This window comes from Anopheles merus, unplaced genomic scaffold (assembly GCF_017562075.2).
Source record: "Anopheles merus strain MAF unplaced genomic scaffold, AmerM5.1 LNR4000774, whole genome shotgun sequence".
In the NCBI taxonomy this organism is placed as follows: domain Eukaryota; kingdom Metazoa; phylum Arthropoda; class Insecta; order Diptera; family Culicidae; genus Anopheles; species Anopheles merus.
Genome location: NW_024428354.1, coordinates 13350 through 26640, shown reverse-complemented (window position 1 = coordinate 26640; position 13291 = coordinate 13350). Strand labels below are relative to the sequence as shown.

At 41.6% G+C, this 13291-nt stretch overlaps 2 protein-coding genes across 2 annotated transcripts; one reads left to right on the top strand and one right to left on the bottom strand.

Annotated features, from left to right (window-relative positions):
- The first annotated feature begins 215 nt into the window (after nucleotides 1–215).
- LOC121603025 (protein Fer3-like) lies at nucleotides 216–7346 on the top strand. Its single transcript, XM_041931760.1, has 3 exons — nucleotides 216–230; nucleotides 1062–1890; nucleotides 6597–7346. The coding sequence occupies exons 2-3, from the start codon at nucleotides 1773–1775 to the stop codon at nucleotides 7337–7339; spliced, it is 861 nt and encodes a 286-aa protein (XP_041787694.1). The 5' UTR covers nucleotides 216–230; nucleotides 1062–1772; the 3' UTR covers nucleotides 7340–7346.
- On the bottom strand, nucleotides 6587–10785 carry LOC121603024 (nucleolin-like). Its single transcript, XM_041931759.1, has 2 exons — nucleotides 10168–10785; nucleotides 6587–9951 (listed from the first exon to the last, which is right to left on the bottom strand). The coding sequence occupies exons 1-2, from the start codon at nucleotides 10556–10558 to the stop codon at nucleotides 9080–9082; spliced, it is 1263 nt and encodes a 420-aa protein (XP_041787693.1). The 5' UTR covers nucleotides 10559–10785; the 3' UTR covers nucleotides 6587–9079.
- Between the last annotated feature and the right edge of the window lie 2506 nt (nucleotides 10786–13291).

Sequence of the window (13291 nt, the reverse complement as noted above, 5' to 3'; positions counted from 1 at the left end):
TGTTAATAACTTGCACAGATCTTTGAACATAAATTTGGCATATTTCCTGCTCAGAGCAGGGTTCAGCTGTTTTCCACGTTCCATACTTTAACTGAATGAAAATCTTAATGTTGGCCAATTGCAAATTTAAATGACTACTAGATTTAATTTATTGACCCTAAGTATAGTGCAGAATGTTATGAAAGGTAAGACTATCATTTTAATTCAGTTGCATAGAAAAATCTGAAAAGGTTTGTCTCATCAGACAATCGTTCTAAGGCAGATTAATTCAAAAACTGTTATCGTTGCCAATTATCGCGAATAAAGTAGTGATCTGTGTGGTAATTGATTGCCACCCGAGGACATTACCAAAAGTCACCCATAGTGTGCTCCATTTGCTTCGACTAATCTACAGTTTAAATAGATTATCCACTTTTACAGCATCGTCCGTCGAATGGCGAGCGAGTTAAATTAAATTTTAATCCACCGGGGTACCATTTTGCATTCCACCCGAATGGGCACGGAATCGATTTTCCTTTCTTCCTGTGGCAACTGTGGCCACATGCCGCATCAGTCCTGGGCAGCCCCATGGCACATGTTACCAGCGTCCGGTAATGTGTTACTGTCCCGGCTGACGGGGTGCCATCTCGTCCTGGGGCGGCATGGTGCTGTATCCCCATGTCGTCCTTGTCACACCACTTGCGCGGGTATGCGCTGACGCACTTGGCACCATTCGTCCGAACCCATCCGTGCCATGAACAACAAGGACCCGCTGCGGCACAACCTGACGCCTGCTCCGTGTGCCGGTGCAACATGTTTCCTATGATTGGTCGCCGAAATCTGTTACCCATCCTCGATGGGCGGAGCCAGCTGGCTGCCGGTAACCATGGCACCATGATGGAAGCACGGTGTCCTTCCAGTGTGTGTGCGGTTGTTTGGGAAATAACAAACATTCCGCTTACTACACGTTTCGAAGCTCTTCCAAGGGAGATCTTAAGGGAGGCTTTGCCAATACCACCGACCGGGCATTCCTTCAGAAATCTCATTTTGTTTGGTGTTTGTGATTTTTTCTTACCCCTTAGATCCCATTCTCAGTAATAACCGAATCTCGCCGTCTCGCTCCGGAGGGAAAACTTTGCCTCTGCCCTGCCCCGGTCAATGTGAGATCATAGCGTTGTGGGTTGGAAAATTTCAACTCCCTTTGCGTTCGATTTGCTGCTGCTGCTGCTGCTGCGGATGGTTGATGCGGTGGCAGAGTGAAGGAAAGAACCATTCGTGCAAGCTGCTACCACTCGCACCAATCGTGGTACAACGATGCAGAGGAAAACTGCCGTAACCCCGGGGAAAAGTTTTGCGAGCCTCCGGAAAGGAGACGAGACGACGGTTCACACAGATGCAAGGATATTAAAAATAATGCTACCGTTCGTGGTGATTTTCCTCCCCTTCGCCACACCACACACCAAATCCACCGAAACACGGTACAGGGGCCTTCTGTTCCGGATTTGGAATATTAAATTCTCTGTCTGCAGCATCCGCCAGTCGGTCCGCGACGTTCGTTCGGTGTGGGACACACAGTTTGAGGCCTCTGTCCGGAGTCCAGAGCAGTGGCTGGAACATTTAGTAGTGTTGAGTGTGCTAAGAAGTTTTATATATGGAAATCCGTTCGAACGAAAGTTTCCGCAAAGTGTAAATTAATGTGAAAAATAGCGAAACAAATTGCTCAATAAAAAACGGGCAAAACGGATTTTATTGAACGAAAAGGTCTACACAACATTAGAACAATATCACACAGAATGGAACCACCGTTTCCGCCGGATGTGGCACCCTTTACGCCAATCTGGGGCCAGGAAGCACCGTCACCGATGGTACACTATCCGGAGCTGATGGCCGGCTTTCCGTGTGCAGATTTAGGTAAACTACTACGCTTAACTATTTGACTACAACCTGAACAACACATTACCTGCAAGGATACGTGGTTTCTTAGGCGTTGCTGGAAATGAATCTGTGAAGATGTTGGTGAAATCTATTGACTTGAGTGGTGTTGATTGTGTTTCAAAGATTAAGTTATTATTCAAAGTTACTTTTCAAGAATAGTGAGTTATGGTTTGGACTGGAAATGATTTTACTTATTTCCGATGGTCTGAATATTTGATAAAATGAAATCGATAAGATAAAATCGTTTCGATAAACATTTGACAGATACAATTCAAATAGGTACAATTTCCTCCAAGAAGTGCCAAATTCAAAATAAATCGCAGAATTGCTTAAAGTTTGAAATTATTAATTACACAGATTTAACCGAATTTTCTACACAAATGTATGAACTGAGTCAACATTAAATTATTGAATTTAATCAAAAATAACTTTTCATTCATAGTTTGGCTCAAAAACGTGATATTCCCTGGAACGCATTATTTGCGTAACTCGGGGAAAAACTGTATTTGATTTGAAGTTAAATACAAAAAAAATTACCCTCGTTGAGACTTTTTATTAAAAGAAGGTCAAAAGTGTTTATTTATCGATAAGGCATTTCTATATCAGTTATATAAACTAATCATCATCAAAAGTGTATAACGTAGTTGTATACATTTTACAAGCAACTATAACACAATGACCGCAAATGACCGCAAAAAATGACCGCAAACATCAATTTATACTTTTACCAATATTTCGTGCACCCTTACACTACGATTTTGTAATGTATGAACCGATATTCCAAGCACTATATTTAATTGAAGATGTAATCGGTACAAATTGCTATTTACGTTTACCTTTTATAACAAAAACTCATTGAATGTTACTTACAAGCTCTTAGCTGTTCGGAGATGTTTGCGAATGTTGCTCTATTACAAAAGATTGAGTGAGTGAGAGTTCTCGATATCAATATTTGCTAGGCTATAGACACCAGGTCTGTAATAAAGATCGCTTTTCAAAAGGACTTTACTCTGTTTAGACCAGCAGAAAGAGCCAATTCGTATACAAATGACTGATCATCTTTTAGTATGACATTTCATACCGTTGAACTCTTCGAAATTGAATTCTCGTAATGCTCGAACTCTTCCAAACTTATTTATCAGATTGATGGACTAATCAATATGCTCGATCTCGGGGTTTGTAATAATTTATGTGCAAATAAAACTGCATTCTCCTGGCCCGCGGCTTTGGATAATTTATTAAAGTTTCCACAAGTTACCTCACAAGTTTGCCAATCGCTGGTTTAGATGATAATGACGGATCTTATGGAAAAAATGCGTGCGTTTTGTGTTGAAGGCTTAAAATGTTAAATTACTGGCTATTTTTTTCATTATTTGACTCCACGTTCTTTGACTCCACGGACATTTAATGGGAAATATTAACAAAATAGACCGGAGTCTGCAAGGAAAAGCATAAGATAAAATTTGTCTATAATTTGGCCATGTAGATGGACGAGTGACTATTGCTATTTAAACAACATGCAAGAGCATTTTTAAGTGCCTCATTTCTAAATGATTTAAATATGATTATCATCCAGAGACATTATGCAGTGCATTATGGTCGTTTATTTAACTGTTGTTCCTCGATTTGAACAACCAAAGTAAAAATGAGAACAACATTCCTCGTTAGCGATTAAGATATTTTAGCGGCAACCTTCAATGGACAGAACGCATTTTCTTAGTTCTTTGAAATATTCAATCATTTCTGTTTCTATTATTATATGTTATATGTAATTAAAAGAAATAAAAAGAAACACAGTTCAAAAAGTAAAAGTATATAATTATAAAAAATAATTTACACACAAAGTAATGCATGCATATATCAAAAACCGTTTGTTTTTTTTCTCAATATTTCTACGATTAGAGGCCGAAAGCATCATTTTCACTTGGTTCACAATAGTAGTTAATATTGTTCGTCATTATTCAGTGCATTATGACAGTATCTTTAACATTGAAAGCTTCATAAAAATGACAAAATATGACATTAAAGTTTGCTCTCAATTTGTATGAATGATACGGAATTTTCATACATTGGGCCGAATGAGGTGGCATTCCCAAACTGAGTGATACATGACAATTAATTAATGTGACTCCGCTTTGATCCCACGTTAAATGATGTTTTGCTGTCATTTTCAATCATCATTAGCAACATTTACGATCCTACAGTTGTGTATAAAGTGATATAAAATTTCGATCAATTATAAAATCACTCTTTTAAAAACATTATTGCTTTTTCAAGAATCAGTGACAATTTGGTCACTATGTGATTTTTGTACTGATGAACCCTTTTTATTTAAACATATCCTTTAGTTAGACCTTTATTATGATTCCAATAGGATAGGTTTGATCATTTTCTTAATAGGAGTCTATACACCTTTTTTGGAGTTTCCATGGAGCCTGTCCATAAAGGGTGCTATAGAATCCAATTCTCATCATATAAAGTTTACTTACCATTAGAAAGACTCAAGAAAGTGTCCTAAAATTATGAGAATATTGAAAAGCCCTCAAAGCTGTTAACAACAATCTGTAACACGTACACATTAGAGAGGATTCCAAAGTCCGTCGGCATGGGGGATTCTCTCCATTCCTGTGTGGGACCCATTACGTTTAGCCCTCTATAACGGACTCGGTGCGTGTGAAATTACCACTTACGTATAAATATTGTACTAAAAGGGATATACTTGGTGTAAATCAGTATTTATTATTGTATTTTCTTATTTTTTTATGTAATGTTATACTATATATATATGCCATCAAACACACACACACACACGCACACACACACACACACACACACACACACACACACACACACACACACACACACACACACACACACACACACACACACACACACACACACACACACACACACACACACACACACACACACACACACACACACACACACACACACACACACACACACACACACACACCAACCAAGCCATTTAAAATTATACAATTCACCAAGCTTAGTGCAACATTCAGTATGGAATAAAAAATGATGAATAATATGAATGAACTTATATATACTTACCATAAGTTAGCAATGACTTTGTAAGTAAACTTGCAAGTGCTAGTAAATTATTAAGATAATAATTACATGGAGGATGATCTTGTCGCAATAAAAGCATTTTTTTATGGATAAAAAAACAGTAACAAACCATTTTTGGAAAAATGCGCTTGTGCTAATATTTCTGTCATTGATTTATATTAAAAATAATCATTCTAGTTGAATGTCTACTCGCATAATGAACTAAGTTTTAAAGTAAACAGTACGTTTTACTTCTGATCATTTAAACATTCAATAATGCATTCTATGCTAAGCAAAAAAACATCTCAACTATATAAACAAATCAAGAAGTTAAATAATATTAATGAATTAGTGTAAATATAATTGATATACAATTTTTATAAAAAATATAAATTTTTTATAACTACTATGGATATTTGTTGTTGATGTAGACTTCTTTACACTGGTCCAATATATATTAGTTCACGGCCGTAAACATATTAAGCCGACGGAAACATTAAAGTTAGTTTTTATGATTAGCTTTACAATGATAACCTTTTGAAGTTTAAAACTGTTCTATAAATTATCCCTCAGCACTATGCAGTACTTCATACTTACCTTTTTAGTGGCAATTTTCATCCCTTACAATATTTTTGACTAGATTTACATCTCACCGTTGCTTCTAGTAAAAAAGAATAGTTCTAAAAAATAGTAAGTAAATGTTCAAGCCGTTTTTTAAAAGTCCATACATTTGAAATCATAAATTTGGAAATTCATCAACGAAAATGAAATGTTTTGAAAATGAAAACGTGAAAAGTGAGATGATACGATTTTCTGAAATGATGCCAATTACATACCGGCGACATTCCGAATCAGATGATGGTTTCACCAACATTTTGGACTACCAAGATCGGGATGAACATTATTGAATTGAATTCATTGAGGAGCGAACGCTCGATTGATCGTTTGAAGCGGAGGCATCGTTGTGGTTGGATGTGTTGTTAAAACAACCCATTGCACATGAAGTTCCTTCCTTTGATGAATAGTGCTCCTCTTGAAGCTAAAGCTAAATTTTGATAGGGGCAGACATTGAAATGCAGTTTAGAAGACCGTCGACCAGGATCCAGGAATACGATTGATAGTATGAGGAATTTCGGTCTTGCTCATGCAACGCTCCGGGCATTGATCTCGCGGAAAGAAAGAAGGAGGAGAAAAAACACACACAATCACCACTTACAACTCGTTCGTTACTATACAGTATCGCGTTTAATGGTTCTTTTTAAACAGTTTTTCATAAATGGATGCATACAGTAGTTTTGACATTCATTGTACATTGACGATGACTCTGCGTTGATCTGCTCGTTTGAACGTTGTACCATGCGTGGGACGGTTGGAGATGATGTAAAAAAGCGCGTGTGGATCGCTGATTTGATGCTGATCTTTGCCTTGTGTTTGAGATCCACAGCCATGGCTATTGATAATGTTTGCCATTGTCGCACGTGTGTTGGAAATTGATGGGAGGAAGAAGCATTGAACGTTACACACACACACAGTATAGTGCAACGGCATTTGACTTTCGGATTTTAAATTTCTTTCCTGTTTTTTTGTTTCTTTTTCGTTTCTTACAGCTATCTGGCCCCGACAGCAGGTCGGCAGCTTTGTCAGCCAGCGGCTTTCGCCACGTGGCGCACAACCAGCACCGTCCAGTGGGTCGACAAAGAAAACGCGCCGCCGGGTAGCCTCGATGGCACAGCGGCGCGCAGCCAACATACGCGAACGGCGCCGCATGTTCAACCTGAACGAAGCGTTCGATAAGCTGCGCCGCAAAGTGCCCACCTTCGCGTACGAGAAACGGTTGTCGCGCATCGAAACACTGCGCCTGGCGATAACGTACATTGGCTTCATGTCGGAGCTGCTGGCCGGCACGCCCACCCACGACGGTCGTTCGCCCGAGCTATACCCGGGTGTGCTGGCGACGACCGCCCATCACGCCCCCCACCATCACCATCACCAGCATCACCATCATCATCACCAACAGCAGCAACAGCAGCACAACAACCATTCGGCGCAACATCAGCAATCGCAGCCGCCACAACAATCGCACCACCATGCGCACCTACATCACCAGCAGCAACCGTCGCAGCCACACCACAACCTGCATGGATCGGCCACGGCACCGGCAGGCTCGGTGGCAGCTGGAGCAACTACGGCAGCGACACACCACATGCATCATCCCTCGCTGCAACGAGCGGCGGCCGCGGCGGCTGCAGTGGCCGCTGCTGCTGCTGCTGCAGGCGGCACGGGCACCGTCAATGGTACTGAATACCATCCTGCGTACAGTACCGGAGCCGTACCGCACCATGTGGTTTGAGCACGTGGAGCGACCGTTGGGTCTGGCACTGGCGTAGCGTCAATTGGATAGCCGGGTTGTGTTTGGGTGGATTGACCTTATCGTTGATGCTGTACTGTCGAATATTGTTGGTTGTTAGAAGCGAGGTCAGGTTCCGCGAGTGGCCAACGATCATCACTTCCACGAATACAACGAATAAACGAAATGTTGATGGACGTATTCGCTACTGAGCAGGCGCAACACACATCGAAGTGCATCGTTTAGTCAGTCACTATGATATCGAACGTTCCGGGTGGGAGTTCGCTTGATCAATCACTTATCTCTGTCCCGGTGTCGAAGGGGGTTCGAGCTGTTCACACGAGTTTTTCTTCAGTGGCTTGGTTTACTGTCCCATCGTTTCGATTTGTTTTACGTCGATCCCTTTTCTACATCTAGAATCTAAATCCTCCTCCGTATTTAAGCAGTAAAATGAGACCTCAATGAGGCTTTTGACATGCAAACCGTTCGAGCTGGCTTCCAACAACCTAATGTACATAACAAATGCTATGTTGCAAGCATTCCATCGCCCTACTGCACTTTCCCAACGCAGGAAGGGAATTTACTTGCCGCACCACAGTTAAGATGTTTAAGACGTTTTCTTAATAACGTTTGTTTCCGATTCACTCCTCTCTTCTGTGTCTTCTATGTCTCTCCCTTTCGTTTACAGTGCCAAACTGATCACTGTACCATTCGCTACTCGTTTAGCGGCGGTTTAGTTTTTTCATCACGAGTGTGTTTTGCCACACAAATAATGTTCTCTACATCGTCTGAGATGTGTTGCGTACGTATTCGGAACGGAATTTCGATCTCTTCCATCATTTTCCTGTTTCGTTGGTACCGCGGATTTACCACACACATATATATATATATTATATATATATAAACCATACATACAAAACATACATCTGTCCTGTCTTTATCCCGCTTCAAACTGAAACCGACGAATTGCGGTTTCGGGTATCTCGTACCTATCTATCTCGCTATCTCTCTCTATCTCTGTTTACTAAACTGTTTTGTTTTCAAGTGTTTTCAATTGTGCTGTTATGATTGAGTAAGTAGTTCTGGGAGGGAAATAAGATGCGTACGTTCGTAGAGAAGGTGTTAAGCAAACGAACAGAACAAACTATGTACTATCAATGTTCAACTAAATGACAAACAGCGAATAAACAATACAAACTATTGTACGTTTACGAATTGAATTGTGTTTGATGCTGATTACTTGCTGCTGATGCTGCTGCTGCTGTTGCTGCAGTTTTGTTCTTGATAGAAGCTGAATTTACTGCCTTTTGTTTGCGTTCTTTGTACATTGTTTGAGTTGGAGGATGGCATTTGCCAAGGAAAAGAACGATTGTTTGTTTGTTTGTTTGAAGCTGTTGTGCTGTGCATGCAGCGTTGCAATCTTGAGATGGTTGTTGAAGCAAATGGTAATTGACCATGTGGTCTCCGGATGTTTTGATAGTGCAGGGCTTGCCTTAAACAAACGATGATGGTATTGTGACCATTCGATGACATCACTCCTAAAAGCACATAGAAAATAAGCAACTAAAAAAAGAGGGGAGGAAGGATTGGTATGATGGAGTGTCCTTTCTGTCGGTGTGAGACTAAAAACTGGTAAGGTTGATAAGATGGGCGGTTAGAGAGTTTGTCTCTCCAGCAGTACCGTCAGTGACCACGTTCGCTCCGCTTTCCGCCTTGCCCGATACCGTGTTGTGAAGCGCACAATTATTCCGAGTCCGACGACGAGTAGCAGACGCGACGCTTTTTACGCTTCTTGTGATGGGTGGCGCCATGCCGGCGATGGCAGCAGCGATCGGCACTGGTCGACGCGACCGTGGGCGAGACGCGCTTGCGCCGGTCGGCCCGCGGTTCGTGCGGCTTGCTGCGGCTAAAGTCGACCCGCACCTTGCGCCCCTCCAGCATGGTGCCGTTCAGTTTGCGCTGCGCGCGGCGCGCATCGCTGGCATGCTTAAAGTAGATGAACGAGTAGCCGCGCGACACGTTCGTTTTGCCGTCGTAGATTAGCTTGATGTCTTTCACGTGACCGTAGCGGGAGAACAGCTTCATCAGCGTCTTTTCCGTCGTGTCTGGGTTCATGCCGAAGATGCCGAGACAGCGGTTCTCCTCGTTCGAGCCACACAGTATGCGCCGCACCTCGGTCGCACTGCGGTTCGATATCTCCGACACGCTGGACGAGCTGCTCTCGGACGACGAGCTGGAATCGCTCAGCAGGGGTGTTACGCGGCGCCGCTTTCGCTTCCACCGGCGGTAATCTTTGGAGGAGTAGTTGAACGCTTCGTCGTACGCCGAGTAGAACTGTTCGAGCTTTTCGTCCACCTCGAGCAGCATGTCGCGCAGCAGGCGCACCTCGTTCTTCGTGATATCGAATATATCGATCTGCTGCAGCGGCAGGTTCCGTCGCAACATTTCCACCCGCATCCTGTTGCCGTTGAACATGTTGTTGTTCATTTCCAGTGCGCACTGTGTTTCGGCCTCATAGTAAAATCCTACGTACGCGGTACCGTGTGTCGGTATCAGTATGCCGTAGATTTTGCCAAACCGTCGAAATGCTTCGTACAGCTGCCAGTCGGTTGTATCTAAAATCGGACGGTGGGACGGTGGGAAAGAAAGGAAGCGGTGAATAACGGGTGTGTGAGCCGGCAGAGTTCGAACTTTCCGAAGGGTTTCGAGATTTAACACGAGACTGCTTCTTCTTACTACCCGCGCGGGGACTTTCCTCCGCTGTATCTTCCCTCTCCCTCTCTCGCTCTCTCTTCCACGGTCACCCTTCCTATTCGTCGTTTTCTACCTACCGTCGCGTATGTTTCGCACCATTATCGATACGCTCATATCGAACCACTGGTCCTTGAATATCTGCATCACGATGAGTATTGAGTCTTGGTAGCGTATCCGGTCCCATTTTGCCGCCTCCTTCGCGTGCCGCGAGTGTCGAAAGCGGATGAATGCCACCTTCGTGTTGATGTCAGTACGATGCTCACCGTACCAGGCGACGCGCTCGATCCGGCCGGCGTACTTGAACAGCTCTATCAGATCGGTCAGCATGATCTGTTTCGGCAGGTTGCCCACATACACGATGTTTTCCAGCAGCTCGTCGAACAGTTGATCATTTTCGGTAAACCGCGGCAGCTGCGGCTGCGACGTCGACGGCTCGTTCATCGCTGGGGACCACAGAATATCGCCCATTTCGCACACCACGAGGCGCACACTGCACTGCCCAATAGGAATGCGTCCAGCACTACGTTGTATTGCACTCGGTAACGCGCTAAAACACACCCGACCGTCATAAAATGTGATAAATTTTGGTGCCGAGCGGCAGCAAACACGGGTACACTTTCTTTGCTATTTACAGTTCCTCGCTGCCGTGAACCGTCGCGACCATCTAACTGCATGACATTGCAGTGACAGCACGGATAAACCGGTTGGTGCAGTTGGCATACTGTTTGCTGATCAGCCTCGAGGCTGCAGTCTCTAGGGTAACTGTACCAGTTTTCGGCACGCTAGTGCAGCAGTTTCACAAAAACTGCTCACAAATAAACATTTTTTATTATTTTTCATGAAAGTGATGTTATTCTGGTTGATAAACTATCATAATATGTTACACTATTTTTTATTTGCCGGTTCAAAGCCCTTTTTCATAAATATTCGTAAAAATGCAAACATTGCTTTTGCTCCTATTTTCGGCAGTTTGTTCCTATTTTCGGCAGGTTGTGTTCCTATTTTCGGCAGCGCGAACACGGGTCAGAAAAGTTTTTATCTATGTAAATATGTACAAAAAAATTTTTAAAGCAATTTTACACTCTTACTTTCCTAATACTGATGTTAAAAAGCACTTAACTGTGTTAAAGCACTTAATAATTTTATGTTGCTTATTTTGGTCCGTTTTGACAGCCACTTTGATGCGACGTTTAAACAGAGCAGCCATTGACAGTTTGATGGTTATAGCGTACTGTGCGAACTGGCTTACAAATATTTATTTTTCTCTTAAGTTAGTGCATTGTTTGTCGTAAAATTGGTGATATTTGGTACAAGAAAGGTCATATTATGTGTCGACATACGCATTGTAGTATTCTGATCAATTTTAAAAGGAATATTCAGCCAAATTCAATGTGTGTTATTGTTCCGAGTTTCGGCAGGAGCCCACAACATTGAGCTGTCAAAAATGAACATTTACTGTGTACCTATTTCGGCAGCATTTAAAGTGAAAAAAAACCTGTTTATCGTGATTTTAAAATTCCGAAAAAATTAGATAAATTAAATAAGCATACAATCTTTAATATACAACACTTTCTCATTGTTTTACTGTTCTGATTCTCTTAATCACAAAACCTGCCGAACGATTGGCTGACAGCAAAGCTGCCGAAAAAAAGCACAATTATTTGATATTTTGGAAAATACGTAATGAAATGGTGTGAAACTTCGTATGTGAATATCAAATAATTACACTTTCACTACAAAATTGTATTTGGAAAATTTTTACCGCATTTGTGCAGAATTTAACGTTTTAGCTACCCTGCCGAAAATAGGTACACTGCCGAAAAACTGGTACAGTTACCCTTTCAAATCAACAAAACAAGCAAGCAGAACCGTATTCTATGCTGGGTTCTATCCATTCATTAACCATATTCTATATATTCATATTTCTTTATAAATAGTTAATGTGCCCAGTTACAGGGTATGTAAGATAGTTTTGAGGGTATTTAATAACTTTAGGGTGTGTGTAAGGTTTTGGAAAAGGCAATGCAAATGCCAGGTGACATTTAGTTCCAAGGATGCATAAAATATACTGATTCAAAATTCATACCGATCCCGGGACTAATCCAGAACCCATGTCCATCCTGAAATTTTTCAGAAATCGTTCTGGTACTGGAACTGATTTCAATCCCATATAACGTCTGAACTCACTGCTTGAACCACCGACAAACCGACGTGACACTTCGAACAAAATGAGCTTCAAAAGTTGTCTCCTTATTTCAAATGAAAATACTTTAAACACTAGCGCCATCTCTATGATGATTCGCTTACTACACTGACGCAGAGAAGAGACTGCTAAATCCCCTTTTGTTTTTCTTCGCAAATTCCAATGCGTATTGTTTTATGTACTTCTCACATCTTTGCATTGATTTGGAAACTTATAAAATGATTTTCCCAGGTGTTTTGTCCAATAATTCTCACAAAATCTTGCCTCACACTTCCTTTGCAATTTGTATTTAGAAAAGTTGTTTACATCGAAGCAGCAGTGAACAGAGATTACTTTGACAGAAGTGATCGCCTCACTGGTAAATGACAGTACTTTCCTGTGGGACACTTTTGTAACACCAGTGTCACGTCGGTTTGTCGGTGCTTGAACTTCGATTCCCTGCCAACTGTTGAATTTGTGCTTTTTAGTTGGCACGTTTTTCGTTACAAAAAATTACTGAAATTTTTCTCGGCATACCATGAGATTTTAAAATTTTTTCAAAACCCGAGTTTTCCATCCAAACGCATGCTTTGTAATTGAAATGTCAGCCAACAATCGAGCGGTCAATTCAAATGTATGCCATCAAAAAAGCATTCAATTATTGAATTCTGACTGAATGTGTTAAAATTTGTCATAAACCTGGCCATGGAACTTATCATAACCTTTAACCGGTCTTTCAACTGATCCTGACACCATACCGATCGTGGAATCGATCCCGATCCCATACCGCAGTGGTCTCCAACCTTTTAAGGATCACAGTTCAATTGGCTTTGAAACAGATTGGCCGCGGAATACATTTTGTGGACTTAGAATCTTTTTGATAAAAATATGTTGAAATCATTTTCTAGACATTCCTGTTGAAATGTTTATCTCGATTATGGTGAAAAAATACACGATGTGTAGTATATTAAACTTTTCTATAAAAAAAGGAACAATTCTTTCGCGGACCATTTCTTTTC

Excerpts from the sequence above, each read along its gene's own strand:
- LOC121603024 (XM_041931759.1), bottom strand. The coding sequence starts at position 10,558 with ATGGGCGATATTCTGTGGTCCCCAGCGATGAACGAGCCGTCGACGTCG. Across the intron at positions 9,952-10,167 it reads GGTGCGAAACATACGCGACG|ATACAACCGACTGGCAGCTG; the intron begins GTAGGTAGAAAA and ends GTCCGATTTTAG.
- LOC121603025 (XM_041931760.1), top strand. The coding sequence starts at position 1,773 with ATGGAACCACCGTTTCCGCCGGATGTGGCACCCTTTACGCCAATCTGG. Across the intron at positions 1,891-6,596 it reads CTTTCCGTGTGCAGATTTAG|CTATCTGGCCCCGACAGCAG; the intron begins GTAAACTACTAC and ends CGTTTCTTACAG.